At 34.9% G+C, this 22,885-nt stretch overlaps 1 protein-coding gene across 5 annotated transcripts; it reads right to left on the bottom strand.

The window, feature by feature from the left end:
- Nucleotides 1–109: 109 nt before the first annotated feature.
- On the bottom strand, nucleotides 110–22,556 carry LOC121428660. 5 transcript variants are annotated; one of them, XM_041625442.1, is made up of 18 exons: nucleotides 22,255–22,555; nucleotides 17,588–17,763; nucleotides 16,997–17,276; nucleotides 15,862–15,958; nucleotides 14,892–15,106; nucleotides 14,424–14,549; nucleotides 13,691–13,861; nucleotides 13,080–13,216; nucleotides 12,367–12,475; nucleotides 11,495–11,578; nucleotides 9,413–9,593; nucleotides 7,838–7,921; nucleotides 5,946–6,029; nucleotides 4,510–4,567; nucleotides 2,934–2,996; nucleotides 1,741–1,928; nucleotides 1,029–1,207; nucleotides 110–580 (listed from the first exon to the last, which is right to left on the bottom strand). In XM_041625442.1, exons 1-18 carry the CDS (start codon nucleotides 22,273–22,275, stop codon nucleotides 308–310), a joined length of 2,526 nt encoding a protein of 841 aa, XP_041481376.1. In that variant the 5' UTR covers nucleotides 22,276–22,555; the 3' UTR covers nucleotides 110–307. The 5 variants fall into 5 exon arrangements, with proteins under 5 accessions (XP_041481376.1, XP_041481377.1, XP_041481378.1 ...); XM_041625443.1 differs by having other exon boundaries at nucleotides 16,997–17,273; XM_041625444.1 differs by lacking the exon at nucleotides 14,424–14,549 and having other exon boundaries at nucleotides 22,255–22,556.
- Nucleotides 22,557–22,885: the final 329 nt, after the last annotated feature.

Below are 22,885 nucleotides of genomic sequence, written 5' to 3'. Positions count from 1 at the left end.
ATTATACAATATTTCAATTTTCACTGATGTTACAATAACAACCAACTTGACTGAACCATAAAATGTAAAAAACAATGGTAATTCTGCATGTTCAGGGAGGAATAAAACTTTGTTTGATAGGACACCGAGGAGGAAATTAAAATAATTAGAAAATACAATACAAAAGAAATAGTGAGTGAGTGATGACTTTGCACAATCTCCCATACTATATTTCAATAGTCAAGATACGACAAGATCATGTTATTAAGCAGTTTAAGAAAAATATATAAAGGAAGAGTTTTCCTCATTCTATTAAAAAAAAAATGGGTTACAGATAATCACTGAACAGTGCTCGGCAAGAAGATGTCCTTTGTCTAAGTTCCTTCACCTTGCCCCACAAGATTATTGACAGACCCATGTCATATTTATCTGTCAGACACAAGTTTCCAATCCTGTCTAGGAGGAGCTGTTCTTGCTGCTCTTGCCACATGATCATTTGCTTCATCTCCAGCTTTGTCATGTTGACCTCCTCATAGCTCCGCTGTATTCTTTTTAGCAAAGAATCCGCTCTCTCAAACATGACTGTTGGAATTCCCGGTTTCTGTTCAATCAAAGAAAAAATCATAAATTTGATAAAAAGGAGGCTATACTGGTCATCTAACACAATGAAATTTAAACCATTGAAAGGAAGTTCTCTGCACATAATTCTGAAATGCAGGTCAACTTTCGGCACACAGTATATAATCTACCAATGACATTTTTAATAGCATCCAAAGAACTTTTTGAAATTACTTCTATAAATTGAATGACATTTCCTTTATAACCAATCAAATAAAAGAGGAACATAGTCTCGTACAGTAATTAATCCAAAGAGACTATTAGATTCTTATGTTGGCATTATTTGGGAAAAAAAATTGAGGAAGCATAAACATCAAACTTATGACACTCCTCAACAGACCAATGATTAAATAGGTAGACAATATGGAGATGTAATACCTAAAATGAAGAAGTTTTAAGGAAACATGGAAATAAAGATTTTGATTTACTACCTCACAGGCAGGAAGCAGGTGCTGATTATAAATAGCATCGTCTGGTTGGGCTACCTGCTCAAATGACAAGAAGAAGCCTCGCTTATTCCACTTCTGGTTGTATTTTTTCAGTTTCTCTTTCATCTGGGTATTCACCTTCCAACTTTGTCGTTTGAGCCTATTGGCAATTGCTTGTCCACCTTCACAATTAAAGGAACAGTAGGAATGCTGAATTAGTCAGTCGGCCTTCTCAGAAGGTTGCATAGGAACAGAATGAAAATCAGTACTTAACCTTAAACATCTTGGGGATGGTTGAATCTAGCCATCTTGACATTTTTTGTGACCATTCTGGCACAGAGTTGTTGATGGCGCCGTTCAGCAACTTCTATCCTTTCAAGTCTCATCCTGCTTTGACAATCAATTTCCCATTTATTTTAATGTTTTATGAATTCCTCATGAATTTCTGTTCTTGGACCTTTTTTTAAACCAAATTTAGAGTAAAACCTTTTTGAAGAATAACTATCCGAAGATAAATAAATTTGAGCTGATGAAGGTAAAAATAATCACATTTTCAATAATAAGATGAGATATTTCAATTTATACAAAATCACATTTTGGAGCATGCACTAATGCAATGTGGCACAATTTCAAAATCATACCTGGGCATCTTAAATTTGATCTCAAAAGATGCCTACCACCATCGCTTTTAGGGTCAAAATAAAAAAAAACTTACGACCATATTTCCTCATCAGTTCTCCGAGGTATATCTTGTCCATGGCCTGGCGTCTTGTCTCAATTAGCAGTCTCTTTCTTTCTTCATCATGGACCTCTGTGATGAACTCTACATAGATTGAATCACTGGTCGTCCATCGCTTTGGGACACCATGTTTCCTCTCCATTTTCAAGAGCCGAGAGTCAATTCTATCACATAAAATGTATAATTTTTTTTTTAACTCAGAGACATAACAAAACTGATAGATGTTAGCTATAAATTACTTATCTCAGAATAAAAAGGAATGTTTTGAAATGCCCAAAATACTTCAGAACAATTATCTTTAATTGAGTGATTTCCAGACATACATTATCTCTGTATTCACATTAGACTGTATTTCTTAAGGCCACCGCACACCTTACGACCCGACTGGTCTGCAACTGAGTAAAGAAATGAATGGCAAGGTAGTCATAAGCCTCAACACCACACAATTTGCGATCCGTTTATGTTACTCTGCGATTCACACATGCGCTTTTTGCCATTGCAACATAGATAATGACGTTTTAATAGTACTGCATATGCCCGTTGGATATCATGTATACGTCAGTATTTTAGTGCGACTCTGCTGTCCGATTGGCTGGAAATTGAGCTTGTGATCCAGGTGTAAGGATTCAACACATCAATTCCTTACAATTGCCCTTGCGATTTGTCTCTGACCTGTCTGCAACTGTCAAGCTGACAAAAGCTGTGTTGTAGAAAAGTCAGGTCGTAAGGTGTGCGGTGGTATTTTATCTACCATATTGTTTTGAATATTTTTTTCAAAGCTAGGACATAGTATTGGAGCAGGAAAAAGATGACATTGGCATGAAAAAGTCTGCAATGTCCACATGGTATGTGTATGAAAACGTGTGATATGCCTTTCATATCTGGCGAAATAAAATGTAAATGCCTGCAAGGAATGTAGCATAAAGGTAAAGTCAGCGGAACACAATGATTCATAAGCATAATGGTATGTTTCACCCATACACAGGAATTTTCATTGGTTGTTAATTATGTGCGATAGTACAATCTGAATACTATTGTATGTTAAGCTTTGGTGTTCTCACTGTAAAATACACCACTACAATAGGTTTTTATGTACTTACATGTATGTGGCATTGAATCACAACAGTCCACAATGATTTTTACTAGTTTATATATTACATTCTTCTTACCTTGCTAGTTCTTGCCTCAAGTCTCGGGCAGCCTCATCTGTTTTGGCATTCGCCATATCACACCTGTAGATTTGCAATCAAAACAATCAAATGTGATGTATTTCCATCAAATCACTAATGATTTATTCACTCATTTTCATCTTTTGAATATTCATCTAGTGTAAGTAGCATTGCATATACATTCATTCAAACTTATCAAGCTTAGATGAGGTTTTCAGGTGACATCATTTAATAGCCAGTAAGGGCTCTGGTCAGCTAGTTTCATTTGACGCCTGGGAGTAGGTTGAAGTTTCCATCACCCACATTTTAATATTTTCTGTAAGAATTGTCTATTGTTGGTGTGCTTATCTCATCTTTTCCATATAATGAATTATAAACAACCAAGATGACATAGTGAGGCTTGGAGTGTGCATTATTGCCTAATAAACCCATTTTCAGCCCAAGGAAATGATTTAGATGGTACTATACCATAAACTATCAATGAACCCAATTTGTAAAAATTAAGAAAATTTCTTTCTAGTAGATACAATGATTCAGCATGCAGGAGATGTACAGTACAAGGATAGTTAATTATAAATGCTAAGTTGCAAGTTGACACTTGAGGAGATGAGGCTACTATACATTATATAAACTTGACATTGGGGCAGAGTGCTGGAGGAGTCTCATAAACCTGTGTGACAGTTTTTAAGATTGACTTTTAACCCTACCTAGGCCAGGGTATTTTGGGAGTTCATATGGCCGGGGGGGAAGGGGGGTCCTCCTTTTGAGATCTCAGTTGGTGACTGCGCCCAATATCAACAAGGCAAGTTGTCTGGGACATTATCTACAAAACTGTATAATTGCCTGGATAGGGTTAAGAATGACTGGTGGTCCTTTCTTACACCCTCAACCATCACCATTGAACTTTTTGGTGTATACCATTTACCATATGAAAGATTCACCAGTCATTCTTGGAAGAGTTAATAGAATTTTTATTATTAGTAGGCCCTAATTGATATGGAATGTCATATGCAAGAACATTTTCTACAAATCGAATGTACAAAAAAACTTCATTTTCATAGAATCCTGAAAATAGTCTTTACTGTACATTTGGTGTATCAACAGACAAATTATTTTACACCCGTTCTAGAAAGATACACAAAGTAAATCATCACGAACCATTAAAGAAAATGAAATAAATGCACTTAATAACGGCAGCTGCTTGTTTATGATGTCACAAATCCAAAACTTTAAGTCCTAATTACTTTCCTAATCTTTAATGGATTTTCCTAAAACATCCACCAACAATCTTTATATTTTCTGCTATTTTTACAATAGGCTTTTATTTAGGGCAAACTTCCCCTCTAAGTATCTGTAAATGTTTCCATATGCATTTTATTTTGTTTTTGAAAATATCTCTTGAATAGGTAAGAAAAGGGTATATTTTGAATTAGATTTGGCCTTGTCTTTCTACCCAAAAAAGGGTGGGTAGAGTTTTAAAAATTGTCCTTAAAAGCATGCAAAAATAGGGCTCTATTTTAATTTTCAGAACAAGCATGAGTTAAGCACATAAAGGGTGATGGTGCCTGGTACATACCTTGTATCCTCATAATGGGCAACTTTCTCACAATAGCCATGCTGCCACTTTTTGTGATCTTTGTGATGAATGAGAGAAAAATGAGAAATTTGAATTTCACATAATTATTAAGAGTAAATTACTTAAACCAACTTCAAACACTAGCACTCCAGAAAAGTAGAATACCATAATAATAACCACATAATTTCCAGGGGAGGGGGCACTTCCATTGAAGAGTGGATACTATGCGTTAGTACTACTATGCGTGACCAAAAACATGTAAAAAGGATCTCTCTTTCAAGATATGGCATGTTACGTATGTATCATATTAAGTAATTGAAATTGAAAAGGTTTTATTCAAAATTATTGCACTTTGCAGCCAAAAGGCTGAATTGCGTACAATTTACAGGTATATATAGAGTGTACAGATTTTAAAAAATCAAAACTTGAAATGATTACGAAAATAAAATGCAACTAAACATATTATGTATACTAAAAGCAAAAGATGATGTAAAAAAACAACCAATAGAAGACTGAAAGGTGGTGGTGGTGGAAGGATGCTTATTGATATACATCGTAATTCAAATTCAAACAATGAAAACGTAGATTTAAGCAGGTAACAAAAACTAAAGACAGGAGGGTGTCTGGGGACGAGCGAGCAGTCAAGTTCAATGCACAGCTCCAGCCAGGGATTGCCAATCCCACAACAACACCATTCAACCTGAGCAATGGAATTGGTTATATAAATCCATAGCTAAGGCGAGTAAGTCAAAAACACAAAAATAATTTTAAAAACGTATATTTCGCTAGGGAAAACGTGTATACGGTTCAATTTGCAAGGGAACAAATATACTATATAACGGAGGTACTTTTGCCCCAACAATACATGCTTAGTTTCCGATTAGAGCAAGGTGTGTGGGGTGGTACTAAATGCAATGAAAGTAAAAGTAAAGCTGACGCCTGTGACATAACAATTAAGACATCATTGTACTTGTTTACAGGGATAATTCGGGGAATACCTGCCGAGGGTATCGTTTTGTTTCAAATACTTGTTAAGGATTGGGTTTCATATGCCAATACTTGTAAGGGGTGCATAGATAATTTACACAACAAATTTTGGAATTTCTAAGTTATGCGTACCCTTTGTAACTCTTCCAGAAAACAAAACAAAGGAAAAATTTTGCTGGTCATGTTGAACCAGTACCAATTTTAAACCATGTTACTAAACAAAAATATTAAAACAAACACATAATATAACACACATATACAAAAATGTGAAAATGGTTTACACAAATAGCAAGGAAAGCATCAGGCTTGTATAAATGAATACATCATTTTTACTGACACAACAAAATTTTAAAAACCTGTGTAGAAGTTTGGTATACCGGTATGTCATTAAGTGCTACCTGATTCTAGGGTTAAATCAGATCACATATCTTCATTATCTACAAACTCACCAGTGTTGCTTATGTTGCGTGTCTGTCTTTCCTCAGCTACTCTGGTCTCTAGCCATTGCTCAACATCATTCTCAGTGATACCATCTATATAAAATGAAGCAAATAAAGTTTTAACAATGAACCTTTACTTGACTGGGCTTTTTGAGAACCTCCCTGATTCTGGGGAGGGGGAGATGGGACTTAGATTACCCCATTAACTTTTCCTTCAATTGATGTGTTTAATATTCTTAAATCTCATTTGTTTTAACATATTGCAAGTAGTGCTTCATTTTGTGTAGTTTTATTCAAGGCTTTACTGATTGTACTTGTTTTGCAATTTGTACAGTGCTATAAACCTTTTGAAAAAGCACTTTAAGGAGAAGTTCACCCTGACAAAAAGTTTATTGTAAAAGTAGCTGAAAAATAATAAAAAATATTGCCGAAGGTTTGAGAAAAATTCATCAAATAATTAAAAAGTTATTAGAATTTCAATTATTTGATTTGTGACGTCATATGCGAGCAGCATTCCCACATAGCGAATGGTAAAAAATCAACGAAATGTCATTTTCTCAGAAAAATTGAAAATGGTTTTCACTGTAACTTTTGTATATCAATAGACAAATCGTTTCACCCCCGATCTTGAAAAGAAAACAAAATTAAGTCATCAGGTACCATACAAAATTTGAAATTCATACATTTTATATTACATAACACATGGGGCAGCTGCTCGTTTATGACGTCACAAATCCAAAATTTTGAACTCTAATAACTTTCTTACTCTTTAACGGATTTTCCTCAAACCTTCACCAATATTTTTTACTATTTTTTCTGCTATTTTTACAACAAAGTTTTCTTCAGGCTGAACTTCCCCTTTAATAAGAATTATTATAATTACCATAAGACCGTGGACCACTACATTCCATTGAAATCGGTGAGAACCCTCCAATCTATATGTTCTCCAGAGTATGATTTTTTTTAAATGCAAATATAGAACATATGGTAGTACAACAAAGTTCTGTAGAGCCATATGTAAAAATCTGCTACACAATTAATAGTCCGACCATGGACCTATTACAAATAGTCTGACATGGGACAATAAATTATGCATCACTTCAAAACCATATACCAGGTCTCAAAAGGCGCGCAAGAACCTCTCCCCCCCCCATCTGATCAGACTATAGATCATTGCCTTTCCAATAAGCATACATGCACTATGCTTGAAGTTGATACCCTAAACAGTTCTTCAGTTATTGAACGAAAGAGTTATTTTTAGGTGTATAATGACATCTGTGACCTTTCACATTCACCCAGATCCCCTATTTTTAATCAGAATATTCTCACACATACTTGATCCAAATTTGAAGTTGATCAGTTAAACGGTCAAGAACAAAAAAGGGATAGACAGACAACCAGAAAACATGATCTCTCCTTCATAGAAAAATCATCTGTGATTGATTACATCTACATGCATGAATGATCATAATTTTGCTTTTCTTATATACATAAATAATTTTGAGATCGAATCAGCCTGGGCTATTTCAACTTGCAGAGTGAAAGGCGTAAGCTAGTTTGAGCATCGGGAGGTGCACATCCTAGGGAGGTGGAACTAAAATTTGGAAAATCAGATGTTGAAAACAGAAGGGGTATAAATTTTGCCAGTGTCAGAACTCATCTGCCTCAACGAGTGGGTGCATGTGCAACCAGTGCACCCACCCCCCCCCCCCCCCCTAGTCCTTGTAGTTAAGACTTGGCTGTCAACAACACTGAAATAAATAGTTCATAATGTGACTTTATTTTATTTCTTTGTCAACTGTGGACTAAGATGCAGTGAATTTCTTGTGGACTAGGTGCATATGCAATAACAAATACGGTGCACACTTCTTTGAAACTCAAACAGGGTTAAGTCCTCTTACACTCAATGCTGAGATCCAGGAACTCCTTTTGACACTTCTCATGAGTTTCCTTTGCCCTCTTCAATACTGTGCAGAGACCTGTAGCTGCAAGAAAAATAAATCCACACAAGATTTTTATTGGAAAGGTTAATTCATGTAAGTTTTGCTCAAACATAAAGGCACAGTAAAAACCAGTATTCACACTTTTCTATTTCTGATTTTTTTTTTTACTTCATCACTTATGTGAATTATATGTTTATACATTTCATAACTATATCATTTACTAGTATGGAAATCCAGCACTGAGTAAAAACTTGTTTGTTCTGTTAGTTTTTTTTCTCAAGTGTTAGTTTGCAAGATTTCGCCAAAATATTTTTGTTCAGGGAATAAATATATGATGTCCTGCAACTTTTCAGAGTCTGCCATGAAACACTGGTAAGGATAGGATATTGCCAATGGACTTTGTGGCATTCACTTTATGAATTCAACTAAGTATTTTACCTTGAATTTAAGTGGCCTCTCGAGCAAACTAAAACCAATTAATTCAGAAATCTTGTTGGCATGTAAAGATTTTTGTACATCCTGAGCTGAGCATTTGGTTGACCCCAAAATTGCACATTATTAGATAATCTGACAACAATCCAAGTCCCTGTGAGAATTTGACTCAAATTTAATTTGCTAAAGTAAACACTGAAAGTTTTCGATATTAATTACATTTTACTTTGGACTTTACCCCCCCCCCTTATTTTTTTCAGAACTCCAGTTACACCAGATCTGCTTAATCATATATATTTGAATTCCCAATTTCTATTGCAAGTTTATTTAAAAATACCCCTTTCATTACTGTTCAGCACCGAGGTGTTATTTTTTAATGTTATATTTTTCCAATTTTGCAGTGGTATTTTTTTAATGCATCTCAAGACTATCTAATTAATCATTTTGGCACCCTTTTCAGTATTCCCTTTTTTAACGTGCAATATTTTGTGTAATAGTATTTATATATATTTATTTATGTCTTGGGAGCGGCATGTGTGGAGGCTCATGCCTTCGGGCAACAGTGATGAATTTCGCTTTTGTGCCCCCAGACCCACATGCCGTTCCCGCATTTCTTTGCATGTTAATGTACTGTAAATTTTCTAATGTAATGTGTATGTACTTCTTTATATTGGTCAAATAAATAATAATAAGTATTCAAATTAGTAAATACCAATATGTTATTCTTCTCTCTCTTTTTTTTAAATTAACAAAGTAGAAAAAAAATAAACTACAGAAATGAAGATACTTGTACTCCAGGAAGGATTACACTTTGATGACTATTTAAAAGAAAAAACTTATACTTCCATTAATATTTTTGAACATACACCGAAATCAGTTTTAACTATTTTTTTTTGGTAATATCACAAACTTGTCTGTATTTCCAATCCCATTGTGTTCCTCAATATTTTCAAAGTAATAAAATCAAATAGCCAGAAAGAACATTTGGGCAATCATAAACATAATTAGACCAAAAAAAGTTTTGATGTCATTAAATTGTGCTATGATATACTCATTGGACTGACAGGTTCCATTGTAATGTGCATAATGAATAAAAATTACCCATTTGCCTTTGCTTTCGATAAGCAAAGTGCAGCAGGGCACTTGTCAACTTGTCTTGTCTTCCTATTGGAGTCATCTCTTTAGTGATTGCCGAGAATCGTCTCAAATATGCCCAGAGTCTTTCTGTTGCTTCACCATCTGTAAGGCCCATGTCTTTTGTATTTCGGACATTGAATTCCCTCTATAAGAAAAGGTACAATAAAAAAAGGATAGTAAGAAAATCTCATTACAAATAAATCTTAATTCAAAAGCTATTTCTGCCATGAAATTGAAAATAAAAAACATAATAGGGCAAAGGATTATCCCCCCCACACACACACACACAGCAAACATCACATTACACACCCATCCACCATAATTTTTAGCACACAATACTTAAAATCATTATATTAGCAGAGGATGGGGTTGGCTTTGATACACCTCCAAACTTGAATAAATTGGTTTAAATAAAAGCATAATAATTGGAGAAGTATATTTGCGAAGAATAAAACATAATTTGCGATGTCATATAATTTATAGCATATTTGTAAGCCACTACCAAATATATTATATCACATCATTTCCATAAATTCCAAATTTTTCAATAATTATACTATGGCAAAAGTTTTTTTTTTCTTATATACTGCTATGAAATGAGGTGATTGATGATGTAATGAATGTAGAAGGAAAACCTGTTTCAATTTTCTGGGATTATGGGGAGCTGCTCATTATAAAATAAATAAAATGCAATATTAAACTTGCTTATCCTTTGACAGTGTTTCCCACATTATTCAGCAATATATATCTTTGGGTTATTTTTTCTACTTTTATTTAATGCAACTTCACTTCTGGGCAAATATCCCCTTCAAGTAAAGCTTAAGCATAATAATCAAATTGAAAATAATTGAAGCTTGTGTCTAGTGTTAATCGAAGAATATTTTTCCAACATTTATGTTCATATTTCTGCGGAAAATAACTAAAATAAGATCCAGTCACTATTTTTTGGTCTAGATACTCACTATAGTATCATCAAGAGAACTATGACTTGCTTGTATTGAATCAATTGCAAATGTATTTGATTTGATTTGATTTATTGTTTTCTTCTGCATCCATAACATTCGTATAATACAATTTTCATTACATAATAAACATAATATGTTAGCATTTATGGCATGAATCATAAATAAAGAGTACTAAAAAGATAATTCCAGACAAAAATGATTGACTATTTCATATTCACAATGTGCAGGAGAAGGATTGTCATCATAAGCAGATTGCTTGAAAAAAAAATGACAATCCCTAACTTATACTAATTGAAGTAATTAATACATTTATAAAGCAGAATGGGCATATATTTTCAAATACGAAACATGAATTCATGCAATATTATAGTATGAAGATGGAGATGATAAAGCTGAGGGTGACAGTGATATGATGATGATGTTGATGATGATGAAGGCCATGGAGATGATGGTGGTCATGATGAAGATACATGTATTGGTAATGACTAAATCGGAGGAATAAATTCAAGATAAAAAGGATACGACACACAAATTTTACTTCAAGTATTCTCATAATAACATAGATTTAACGTTTGCCTTAAATGAACGAAGAGACGAACATTGTTTAACAGGCTCTGGTAGAGTTCCACAAATCTGGACCATGGTGTCTTATGGATCTCTGCGCAACAGGCAATTTGGGGTTGATTAAATGGAAATTTGAAGAGTTACGGGTAGGGTATTATCTTTTCATTCTCCTTATTTTCATTATTTTTTTTAATGGAAACACATTAGTGAAACTGTATCCATTATCATAAATAACATCCAATTAAATGACTGTAATTGATAAAAATAACAATATTCAAAGTTGTAAATTTCAAATAAAAACACAATTCGTACTTATTATAAAGGAGATAAGGTTGTTTCAGAGCAATGTTGAATTTATATGATGCATGGGTACAAAATATTGTGTAACCAGTCATATGAGGTTGCAAGTTGGTCTCAAAAGATACATTAGACTTTTGAGAAAGTGGTCTGGACACAAACAAAATTGAGAGGGAGGGCGGCTAAATTACGAATGAGAATTGGTTAGAATTGGTATTACCTGACAGGATGCCTTGTGACCATATGCATGAAATGCTGGTAGAACAAGTTTGATCTCCTCTAGCAGTTTCGCTTGCCCAGTTTTCTGTGATAAAAATACATATTACAATAAAAAAGTGGAGCGCCTGTGGCACTGGCAGTCTGACCTGTAATACGCGATTCAATATAGCAGCATTGCTGACTTTGAAAACTACTGCAAAAATAATTATCCACAAAAAACACCATTCATTAAATGATACAATACTACCTTCATTGACCCTAAAACCATTTTAATCCAATTATTGAAATTCTATGTATGCTAAAGTGAGTTAACAGAATATCAAAGATGCCCGCAGAAGGTCATGTATATCTCAAATTGTTCAATGCTGACAGAACTCCAGCATGTAGATTCCTCAAAAAGAAGGTCTAACAGTTAAAATCAGTAAAGAACCCACCCCCCCCAAAAAAAAATATGACTCTCCAATACTCAATCCCCAATATCAGGGTTTGGCAGCAGACAAATGTACATGTAGCTAATCTTTCATGAGATAACCTCATTAACCGGCATTCTCTAAAATCTAATCAGATAGTCCTCTTAAAGTGATAAATATCACAAAGAAAAGGATGTACAGGTGTAATCCCTCCAGCACCAGTTCTAATGGCAGACATACAATAAAAACTGCAAAAGCAGTAATTGCAATTCATAATAAATGGATTCATATACAATTCTGGCAAGGAGTGTTCAAAGTCAAGTTTGATACTTCAGTCAGGTTTTCTGACTTTAAGGGAACAGAACATACAACAATGAATAACTACTACTATGACGACAATGACGAATACTACTACTACTAATAATAATAATACAAAGAAAGACTTATATAAAAAATCAATCACCTTGAGATGTGCAGTAAGCTGACAAGCTATGTCGTAAGCCACATGCATTGTTATCCCTTCTGGTAGAGTTGCCTTTAAATGCTCTATCATGCAAACTGAATATGCCAGGCTATAAGGTGTAGAATATATATATAATTACAAAGACTACACAGACAATTTTCTCTTTTCTTGACCACAAAAACACTGCACTATTTCTGGACTAGTTACTACACCCCCATGATCTCGGCCCCAAAAATTGGTATGAAAGTTTGAGTAGGATTTTATTATTTTGTAGGAATTCATTTATGCAAGAATTAATATTTATGGCAATATCTCATTAAATAAAGTTTCTAATAGGAACAAAAATTTATAGTAAACATTTTTCCTTAACATGCACATTGACTCCTTTACTAAAAAAAAATAATGTATTGTATTGCTTTACAATGATGCCTCTTCATGTGTGGTTACAACTTGCTATGAATAGTTGAATGTGATATTATTTTCTTTCTGTTATTAGTAGGGTTTTTTAGGACTCTATAAGACAGGAGAGAACTTGATATTTTAAGTTTGTTGCTAAAAATCATAATCATTACTGTGGAGTTACTGGCAGAAGAAAAAGGCATTTTCTGTCAACAAAAACTGGAGAATGCAAAATATCAAACCTCATGGTTGGGTACCTGTCAGGTATTCAATCAGCTGAGCCATACTTTTACACAAAACTGATAAATACATACCTCTCTCCCTGGAACATATTAAGCATGGCCAGAGGGAAGCCATGCCGGCAAACAGCCCCAAACACTCCCTTGACATCCAACGCATCTGCCTTTTTCTTGGTTCTAAGCAGAGTTCCTGCCTTAAACTGGCTACAGTTCTAAAAATCAAAAGAGTAAAGAAAAAAGAGATGAGGAAAATTGCTTTGGTGACAATCAATGCAATCTGCCACATACAACAAATGTGAACCAACAATTGCAAATATTATGTCATTGTCAGTAAACGAATGTCTGGAGCAAAATTAATTGGTAAATGAATTGAGAGCTCAATCTGTAATCTACCAAGCTCCTGCAACCACCTACAGTAAAGTGCTGATGGCCATAAAAAGAAAATATGCACTTGATGTTCAGGGACCCTGACTTTCGAATTCAGGAATTTTCAATGCAATGTTATGCACATTTATAATTAGTTTTTAGATCTCATGAGAGTTCTTGTTGAACATTATACAAATAATTCACAAGTGTGAGTGCATTGGTCAAGATATGCAGTTCACTCAAGGGCACAGTACATGAAGTACAAGGTTTATCAAGTGTGTTAACAAAGCACTGTATGGTCAACACTTAACATAAGTTACCTTTGATGCTTGACCATGTTCTATCCTGTACCCATCCACAAAGGTCTTAACATAGTCATCCTCTACAAAAAATGTCGTTTGATGAGTGGTTCCACCTGCACTAGATCCTGCTTTCTTCCTCCTCACCAAACCAAAGCATCCGTCAATACAAACAATCACTTGACCAGTGACCTTAAAATTAGATAAAGGCAAAATTTTGTAAGCAAATATGGAAAACAAACTTTAAATACTTGAAAGAAAAAATGCACTTACAAAATCCTATGTATTATAAATCATTGCTCATAACTGCTATTTATTATATTACTATTGAATTATGTCTAAAAATAGCACTATGAAAAAATAGCTGCTTGGTCTATGCTCACTTTGTCTACTTGCCCGTCTTGTCTCATCTCACATGGTCCAATCAAACTTTTTCTTACCATTAGGTATAATTGCCAGTTGGTATATGCAAAATTTCATTCAATTCTCATTTCATGTAATGCCCAATATCCAATTGGTGTAACATCACTTGGTTTATTAATAGACTAATTATACATTCAGAATATGATTAAATACAACCTCTTGGTTATATTTTAGACCAATTGGCAAATAAACAAACTGATAGCAGATCGATTTTGCGAATTAGGTATTAAACGATCAGATAATACATGTAGACCATCTGCTACTAGACCAAATGAATACGAAACATGACTAGCATTCCCATGAAAATAATATTTTGGTTTAATAATGTTACCTTTGGGCAAGCAGGGCAGGAATGATTACATTCATATTCAGGGACAATTTTGGCATCGACATTGGTATAGAAAGCCTGAAAATGGCTGAAACTGTATTGGATCAGCTCTGAGTACAGCGCATTGACCTATAAAAAAATATAAATGCACACACTTTATAAGGATCATAAATATCTACATCACATTACAAATAAACTGAAGCTATACTAGCTGAATAGGGGGGGGGGGGGGTCACTGTATGCAACCTGTCAAAGCATAAATTAATGTGGAGCATGATTTATGGATTTTAGTTATATTTTCATAACTATGAAACTATCATTAAAACAGTTGTGGGCCAAGGCCATTGACAACAGATAGTCATAAAAGGAATTGGAATATTAACAAATAAATAATAAAGTTGTTATATCCAACTATTATGAAAATGATTATCAAACTGCCTATTGCAAACTTTAAGAAAGTTGTACAGATACCTCTCTCTCTGATAATCTGTTTTGAAAGCCTATAACTTGACATGCCGCCTTCAATGACACATGCGCTTCAACCTGCATGTAGTGGATGAATGTCATTAGCTCCATAGAAACAGCCTTTCTTGGATTCAGTTGAGTGGGCCACAGGGAATAACGAACCAGGGTGGCTGCCTCTGGTTCACATTTACAAAATGTGCACAACACATTATGAAGCCTTCCTGATAAATATATGGTGAAAAGAAAACTTTCACAATGAGAGTACACAATCAGTCAGCAGATCCTCAAAAGATTGCTTCTTTTATCTAAGTGATTTTCATTACTAGTAGAAGATACTATCATTTTTGATGAGCTTGGTGCAGATGGAAACAACTCTTTTTATTCAGCCATTGCTGCTATAAACATTGCTAAACAATGGCCTAGCATCCTTTGGCAAGGTATTAATCCTCAATTTGCTACTCTCCATCCAGGTTTTAAATGGGTTCCCGGTAGGATGCCAAATGCCTAGCAATTCAGTCTTGGAACTGTTGTTGGAATGCTCCCCAGGTGGAGAAAGTGCATGCATTGTGCAAGGGAATGTCAGTATCCGAAGACTGGGATAATAACAATTGCGATATAAAGTACTTGTAATTAGCACTATATAAATGTTACTATTAACATTTATTAAAATATAAATTGATTTATTGATCTATTAATTGACTGAAAAATACTACATAGCTTTCTGGACAAGGAGCTTTGAATGCTCCCTCCCACAAAAATTTTGTTATACTCTATCTTTTAGTGAAAATAATGCTAAGACTGCTTCTTTCCTATAATTTCAAAGGTTTGTGGTGATTGATCACTTTTTGTCACATCATTGCCCTAATGTTGAGATTGACATCAGCTCCTTTTATACTGTATAAATTCCACACATGAAAGTATGAAACAGATAGCATTTCACGATATGCAATTATGCACATGTATTTATGGTAAATACCTTTAGAATCAAAGACTTCAAGGGTCTTTCCATAAGAAGTCTGACAGGTATGACTCTGTCTAAGAATTCTTGTTTGATCATCCTCTACTAGTTGACCCTGTGATCAAATTTTAAAAAAGAAAGGTACCGGGTATTAGCCATGCCTAGCACTACTACTGGAAGACATCTCTTCCAAAACTATATTTTAATCAGTAGAAAATTATTTATTATTCAGTACAAAATGCACATAATTCCTAACTTATTTGTATTTTAAAACATGATATTTATAGCCTTATATTTATTACTTACATTTATGATGCAATTTGAACTTTTATGACCTTAAATGGCCTTTAACTGACAAAAGTATGATTTAAATGCCCAGTGATCCATATATTTGCATTTGACTTTTCATTAGCTTTAATTTGATACCAAACATGACATGCATTTTTGTAAATATGAAAGTCATATACAGTGCGTATCAAAAAAAAAGTTTACACTTTGAAAAAGCTCTGGAATTAAAAAATATACAACATGTGGGTAATTTTTTCACATATGATCTTGGGTTTGGGTCTCATCTATCCAATGAAAGTAAAAGTTTTGACAGAATGTTACACTTGAGTGAGCAATGACCATTTTTGTAAAGCTCGTAGAAATCTGTTTGCGCAGAAAGGCTTGTTTTCACGCTGTGTCCAGGAGAAAGGGTGAAATCAAACTTATCCTGCAAAACATTTCTCACACATTTCCCTTGCACTTTTAGTCAACTGAAATTAAACGGATACATTCAAACATTTTGTAACAGTTTTGCCACCCAAATTGGAATTTCAATACTTAGTAAGCACAACCTTTACCCTTTTTGTGCCAGCTGGATCTGAGGACGTAAATGAATCTGACCAAAAAATTATATCAGACATCTCCAGCATTTTTTCACAAAGTTTTTATCATTTAAAGTGGGTTTACATTTCATTTTTCATTTAATACTTGTTTCTCCACACTTTTCCCAAGCTTGACAATGATTAAAAAAATGAAAATCAAGCCTGAGCCATTTCATGTAAATCACAGTTCAGTGTAAAGCAAATATCGTCACGATGGCCCTCAGTGTGTGGGGGAGTGGGGCGCAATGCACACAAATGCTCATACATTTGTATGAAGTACATACCTTCCTAGCCATAGGCTTATGCAAGAGAGTACTGTGTAGCTTTTTAGAGCATTCCTCACAGAAGAAAGCAAAAGGTCCACAGTCCAGGCAGGTCAAGGTGGCCTCCTGTGTACAAAGGGCACATTCCATGTCCATGAAAGAAGCTTGACCTGCTATATATGCCAAAGTCATCACTGGTTGCACTTCTATCCATTCGTTCCTGGCCTTCTCCTTCCTCTGTTCATGAAGATTCAAAGGGTGACTCTCCTCTACCAGCATTACATCTTCATCTCTCCTACTGCTGGAACAACAAAAAAGATGCATGAAAAAGATAGCATGGTATAAAGCTAAAGTACATGTAGCATGAAAGGTTTCATGTCCTATGTACTGAATATACAACAGCAATGTAAATGCATAATGAATACTGGAACTGAAGTAAATTTATTTTTAATTCTAAACCCATTATCACATCTGTTTGATATAAATGACAAGCAGAATAGCACCGTGTGACAAATGACCATGACTACAAGATGAGCAAACAAAAGAGACCTCAGATGTCTAACAAGCATGTATTTTACTGTTTTCAATGATCAATTTCATTTTGGAGATTACCTGTCATGTACAACTTCATCAATGACTGCAGAGGTTTCACCAAGTTCTTTATTTTCATTATGCTCTTCCGTGGCTCTAAAGAATTCCTTAAGCGGAACAACATCCACATTTTCATTCTTGCCAACAACATAGGTCTTCCTGGTTACCAGAAGCTTCCTTTCCCTCCAATTGCCCACCTTCAAGTTAGACAAAAAATGGAATAGAAAACAAAAATCAGTTATCAATAAAAGGAACCGGGTAAAGAGTCCTAAAGCGACCCAACAATCATCTTGCATACATTTTCACTGGCAAACTGTGTGTGGAACTGTGACTGCAGAGTTACGAACAATGCCTATTCAATTTTTTAACAGAGGCCATAGGCAGCGGAAGCGGGGGGAACAGGTTCCCCCCTAAATTTGAAGTGGTGGGACGGACCTCCCCTAAATTTTTGTTGATAACCTTTTTTTTGCTAGTCAATTTTGTTTACTGTGTCCCCCCTAAATTCTGGTGGACCCCCCCAAACTGTCTCTGGTCCCCCTCTAAAATTTAGGTTGATGACCTTTTTTTTTTGGTTGTCAAATTTTGTTTCCTGCATCCCCCCTAAATTCTGGTGGGCCCCCCTAAAATGTCTCTGGTTCCTCTCTAAAATGTAAGTTGATGACCTTTTTTTTTCTTTTTGCCCAACACAAAATTTCGATTTTTTTTTGCTTCCGCCGCCAATGACAGAGGCTGCAATAAATTGCTAAGAAAACCAATAACTCTTTTAAAGTTTGGAGTGTTATTCCCTTTAATTTCATAATTCATATGTTGCTATAATAATATGAACATATTTCAGAAATTGAGGCACAAGAGAAATTATTTCTTTTGGACCTCTTCTACATCAGGCTGTGAAATGTTTGGAAAACTCGACAGAATTTTCGCATTGAGTGTTGAGTATTGAGTGTAATATTTTGGTTTTAGGGGAATCCAGCCTTGGTCATAATAATATGATGTGTTTGAAAGAAAAAAAAAAGAATGGTGATAGTTTGAAAGAAATCAGACAAGCAATAAGAAAGTTGTGGCCGTTTTAAAATTGCAATCCCTTTTTTTATCTAAATTAGAGTTTTCCATCCTGACATCAAGGCTCAGACTTGAACCTCAAAAAACAAGCTTCTGTCGTGATACCTCTCCTTCTACCCCAGTCTCGATCTGCCTTCTTGATATGAATTTTGAAATTAGGAGAGGTATCGCGACAGAAACTTTTTTGGGTTTTTTCAGGTTCAACTTTAAAGCTGTGCCTCGATGTCAGGATGCTGTCACATGACAGACCTTCATCCAAATAATCTGTGGAAGTGCACAATTTCTGTTATCACAATTTTTTTTAGTAAGTTATTGAGACCCCAATCTATTTAAAGGGATGGTCCAGGGTGACAACATTTATATCTTGATACATAGTGTTGTGTTGGGATCAGAATTTATTAAAGGGAAGCGTAATAAGGAAACTTTGCAGAAAGTTATACAGTTCAAATCACAAAGTATTTAATTATCAATATTCAGCTACAGTTCGAAGTACATGAAGATTCAGATATAACAGGAGACGATGAATATAATAGTTTCGAAGTATAAGATTAAGATTCGGAGTGAAGTTAATATAATATTCGATGGACGTCTAAGTCTTGAAGTCAGTCAGTCTACCTGGATGAGTGTGGGTCTAGTATTCTATCATTGGTATTATGTCTCTCTAATAATCAAGAAGTCTTATTTATCCTTAGTTTTGAGGGTGTAACCATTTAAGGTGGGAGTGATCTCTAAACTTGATCTGACTGGTATACAGCTCACCGACTATCAAACTTTCTCTGGTATCAAGGGTGTGGTGATGCTCTGTGCAAGTGACTGGGGCTGAAGTGTGAGTCATACTTCTTCCATGAAGTTAGCTGACGTCACTGAGGGTTGGGTCTTTTTATGGTCAAGGCTTAGCAATTAAATGGTATTGGGGGTTTTGGGATTCTAAGATGACATTGGGGGAGTTTGTAAACAAGTGAGGGTGAATGACTGATACCCTTTTCATAAACCTATCCTCCAATTAGCCGCCTAAGAGTAATGCGGATAATTCAATAAAAATTGCGTTCAAAAACTCCGAAAATAAGCCGCATTATTTTTACGAGCGCCCTTCCTGAAAAAGGCGGATAATCGCCATGACAACTGGACACGCCCCCTCTGCTGCGGTTGTGTTGGAAAAGGGTGACCTTGTGACCGCACCATGGCAATCATCCGCATTATTTGGAAATGCGTTCATAAACTCAAAATCTTATCCCGATGCCGCTATTATGCGGATAATAGCAGCATCAGAGTAATGCGGATAACTCTTGTCCTCCAATTTTACGACCAAATTATGCTGCTATTAGCCGCCTAATTCATAGTAATTGGGTTTATGAAAGGGGTATGAAAAGATAACAGGAAGTTAAATTCATACTACATAACATCCCTTTCTTTGGAAAATGAGGCTCCTCTCCTCATTTGGGAAACGAATTGTATACAAATAGATTACAAAGGATATTTTGAAAAGTGAGTGAAACCAGAATAGTGTATCTCAATTGTCCACTGTACTTCCACTCTCTCTCTCACACGTACTATTTATACTAAGAGGATTAAACTTATTCTACGTCTTAACTAATTTCAACTTAAACTAAAGATATAACTAACACATTGAATACATTCACTAAATTATATTTGAAATAAAGTAACACACAAGCAAATCAATCAACTGATCAACCAATAATGATACTATATACATTAACTCATGTAGACTTATGCACTTTGAAAAAACAAAAAACTAAACTAGTTCAAGTAATAACAGTAATAACAAGAAAAAAATATGTATGCTACATAAATCTTAGCATCTGATCAACATAATTAGCGGAAAGTTAACAGGTGCGCTCTAGAAATGACAGTTTCTCTATGTTAGGAAGGCCAATATGTACTTCAAATGAACAATCAACATAGAATTCAATTATTACTATCACTCCTATCCTGTTGGAAAATATCTTTCCTTATTCATGTTATAAAAGAACAAACTAAACAAGTACTTTCAAGCTTGATAGATATCATCATATGACAAGTATAAATTCAAACTTATCTTGGTAATCAACCTTGCGATGATAAATATTTGTTCAATAAATTATATACTGTTGTAAACTTAATTAAACACGTAGTCAACAATATTATTCAAATCACATGTATTACACTAAGCAATTACTATTTACATCAAATACAGTTGTCTGAAAAATCTCTGTATGATAAGTTGGTCAGCAGGTCACAGTAAACTTTAATGGTCTGATGGGATTTAGAGGTCACAGGGCAATTCTCCATAATGGTCATTTATGTCATTAATGTCATTGTACCTGTCAAATAGTTTGGATATTGTAATAAAACAAGTGGTTTGGAGTAAAGCTTGCCTTGTGTTGAGGATTGGTTTTTCTAAGGGACTGTTCACACTTGGAAGATTTCAGACAATAGTGATGTCACCAAAGTAGTTTCTATACACTCCACAACATTATATAAATCGATCATTTTGTGAGCGGTGGGCGTCCTCATCATAGGGAAATGTGCTTCTATTTTCACTTCAAATTCGGAAGTCTATTTATGTCATAGGATTACGCACCAAATCTTCTATATGAGTTTCTCTCCTAATTTGCTCTGATGTCTTAATGGTCATTTTCAAGTGTATTCAAACCTGATAAATTTCATGCTATACACAAAGAGGCGAAATACTATTTAAAGAAAATAATAAAAACCAAAATACAACTGTATTTCTTGACACATCTGGTCTTATGTGTAGTCCAGTATCATTCATCACTGGAAAATGCTTTGCTTTACATGTTAATGTTAACCAAATACAACATCATCATGATTTTGATTGAAATATAAAACATTCACTGAACAAAATGTCAAAAATTTCATCAAAATCGGATAATATTGAAGTTTAAAGTTTAGCAATATTTTGTGAAAACAGTCGTCATTAATATTCATTAGGTGGGCTGATGATGTCACATCCCCACTTTCCGTTTTCTTATGTCATTACATAAAATCATAATTTTTCAATATTTCATACTTGTGTGGATAATACTACCTGTAATATGTCTCCCTTAATGAAATAAGTTGCGGCAATAAACATGATACATATCTAACACACTCAGTTGTCAATCCAATTTTGCTAGTTCTTGGAAGAAAAAATTGAATAAACCTAGTTTCACATACCGGGTACATGTAATAAAATACAGAAGAACAGTTGGATCAGCTTTCAGCCCACATAGTCAGAATGACGATTGTTTTCACAAAATATTGCTTGGCCTGTAGTGTTAAACATTAAACTTCAATAACTTTCGATTTTGATAAAATTTTTGTTTTTAAGCACAGTGAATTCTACTATATTTATTAAGCTAAAGATACTTTCAGCCTGGACCATCCCTTTAAGTCCCGACCTGTGTCTATATCCAAGGAAGCTCCTTGCTATATCTAAATGCACGGTGGACAGAGCTCCCTGGCCTGGGTTAAGCTTTACGGTACGGTATTATGGCCACTGCACTACTACTACTAGTTGTACTGATGTAGCTAATGATGTCTCAAGACTCAAGTCAACTCTCAGTCCCATCATTAATTAACAAACAAGTGTCTATCATAAGAATAGGAATTGAACGTTTGGTACCTACCTTCGCCTTGGTCTTGCTCATTGTAGTGATATATAAGGATCGATCTGGATCGACGTTTTTAAGTCAGTTATCGTAAAACGTGTGAAGATCAGTTCGCAGTGGGAGTAGGACTGGTTTCAGCGCACGTGAGATTGCGATTATTACGTACTAGCAAAGCACTAGTTACGTAATGTGCACTGTGATATCGGCGGGTCGCACGTCGGGTCGGTCGGGTCGTGGCCGGCCTCATATCCAGTTCGAGGGGGACGGTATGGGTAACGGGTGCTAGCAAGTGCACTTTTTTTTTTGGGGGGGGGTGCTCTCAAGTACTTTATTTTAGTGACTAATTGAATACAAAACTTGGCATGCGCCTGCTTTTTTTTCAAAAAATTTTCCCCTCATATATCCTGGTTCGATGCCCCTCCGGGGGGGGGGGGGGGGGCAGGAAGAAGGCACGGCGCATAATTCACTGTGTTGTTGTACTATCATTATTTTCAGTATTAACTTTTGTTGCTATATGGAATAATAGATTATAGTAGTATAGTAATATTACAAAACATAATGAAAAATCAACAAAAACACACCCCGTGCAATACACTTCAACACACAAACAAAAATAGATCAAACAATAAAGCCTACATCAGAAACTCAA

Source organism: Lytechinus variegatus, chromosome 15, assembly GCF_018143015.1.
Source record: "Lytechinus variegatus isolate NC3 chromosome 15, Lvar_3.0, whole genome shotgun sequence".
Lineage (NCBI taxonomy): Eukaryota > Metazoa > Echinodermata > Echinoidea > Temnopleuroida > Toxopneustidae > Lytechinus > Lytechinus variegatus.
This window is presented reverse-complemented; position numbering and strand designations above follow the sequence as displayed.